The 1,956-nt window shown below is 48.5% G+C and overlaps 1 protein-coding gene across 1 annotated transcript in view; it reads left to right on the forward strand.

The window, feature by feature from the left end:
- Positions 1-1,890: 1,890 nt before the first annotated feature.
- The window catches only part of VPS53 (vacuolar protein sorting 53 homolog (S. cerevisiae)), a gene marked incomplete at its 5' end in the record, with an annotated part of 60,693 nt that continues 60,627 nt past the window's right edge, over positions 1,891-1,956 (forward strand). The window contains one exon of the mRNA XM_009074190.1: positions 1,891-1,956. This exon is cut by the window's right edge and continues 30 nt beyond it. Within this exon, the coding sequence (XP_009072438.1) occupies positions 1,891-1,956 (66 nt within the window).

The raw sequence follows: 1,956 nt of genomic DNA on the forward strand, positions 1-1,956 counted from the left end.
CGGGTGGGTGTCATCGTCCCCCTTCACTGGGGTGTTGGGTGCTGTCTCTATGGCTCATTGCAGGTGTGTGGAACATTATCGGGTGGGTGTCATCGTGCCCCTTCGCTGGGGTGTTGGGTGCTGGTGGTGCTGACCCTGTGGCTCGTTGCAGGTGTGTTACATGGTATGTGAAACACCTTCGTGCAGTCTAATGGTTGTGACTCGGTTGAGTTCAGAGTGAGCTAAATGTCTTGGCTTGACTCCTGGTTTTTCACACAGAGGGTGTGTGGGCACTGGAGCAGCTCCCCAGGGCAGTGGTGATGGCACTAAGCCTGGCAGCTCAAGGAGTGTTTGGACATAGAATCAATCAGGTTGGAAAAGACCTCCAAGATCATCAAGTCCAACCCTACCGTGATGATTAGACCAGGGCAGTAAGTGCTACATCCAGTCTTGTCTTGAAAACCTCCAGGGATGGTGAATCCACCACCTCCCTATGGTGATTCACCATTGACATGGTGGGATTGCCTTGTGCAGGGTCAGGAGTTGGACTTGATGGTCCTTGTGGGTCTCAGGGTGTTCCATGATTCTGTCTTCTAGCTCAAGTCTTCCAGTGTTCCCTGAAACCTGTGGAGATTTGGGATTTGTGGAGATTCACTGGATCTGAGTTGTGAGCAGGACAGGCTGAGTATGATGCTGCAGTTGTGCTCTTATGATAGGCTGATGTCAGAGCATCTTCCTCACTCATTTTGTTGATGTCAGAGGCTCTCCTCACTCAGCATGACCTCATGCACATTTAACTGCTGCTTACTTCCCCTTGGGCACAGGAGTGACTGGGAAAGCTGCCCAAGAGGAGCAGGTTCAGGGAGAAGTTGTTTTCATTTAAAGGGTGTCACAAACCCACTGCTTTTCTGCTGCACAGTATGTGAAAAGTGTAAATGCTGCATGTGCCCAGGTAAGGCAGTGAAGGTTCTCAGTGAGCAGGTGATGTGCAGAGGTGATGCTGCAGGGTCAGATCTACCTTGGCCATGTGTGGTTTTGACCATGGATTGCAGAGTTGATGGTTCTGTAAATTTGGAATGAATATCACAGAATGGTTTGAGTTGGAAAGGACCTTAAAGCTCATCTTGTTCCTCCCCCTGCCATGGGCAGGGACACCTTCCACTAGACCAGGTTGCTCCAAGCCCCATCCAGCCTGGCCTTGGACACTTCCAGGGATCCACAGTTTCAGTATGGTAGCAGAGAAGGGAAAGCATCACAAAAAAATGCCTGGCAGCTGAGTTTGTATTGTTTGAGCTACTTCAGAGGAGAGATGAGATCTGTTTACACCACAGCTGCTCTTTCCCCTTTCCTGTGGGTAAGAATAATCATTCAGCAGATTCTGGTTTTTCCCCCCACTTCTGTGAAAAGTGGCCAACCCAAGTCTCCAGAGAACTTGTACAACCACTTCTTAATCCATCACATTTCCTATTACACAGCTGTGAAAAGCAGATCCTCTCTCTGTCTGTCACCATGGAGCCTTGCAAAGCCCAGGTCAAGGGAAAAGCAGAACCTCAGCACTGGGATTTGTTCCCAGACAACAGCAAAAGCATCAGGATGGTTTGGGATACGTGATTAATGGCTCATGTATCCTGGGAATTCCTTGATGGATTGTGCCAGGGCTGTATGTGGAAGCATGTGTGTAAAGAATCTGTATTTATCCAGGCTGATATCCACAGAAATTTGAGTAGGTCAGAGACCTGCAGAGCATGTGGTTGCTGTACTCCTGAGCAGAGGCCTGGCCACTTGTTAGAACAATTCTGTGAAACACACTCAGAAGTGGGTACTGAAGTACTTACAAGTGGTAGATACTGTGTAAAGTTACAGAAATTATTGGTGATTGTTGATTGTGTTTGTTTTCCTCCCTCTCTCCAGGTGTTTCCCAGCCAAGATCCACTGGACAGAGCAGATTTCAATGCTGTGGAGTACATTAATGCACTC

Source organism: Acanthisitta chloris, unplaced genomic scaffold (assembly GCF_000695815.1).
Source record: "Acanthisitta chloris isolate BGI_N310 unplaced genomic scaffold, ASM69581v1 scaffold29260, whole genome shotgun sequence".
NCBI classification, from domain to species: domain Eukaryota; kingdom Metazoa; phylum Chordata; class Aves; order Passeriformes; family Acanthisittidae; genus Acanthisitta; species Acanthisitta chloris.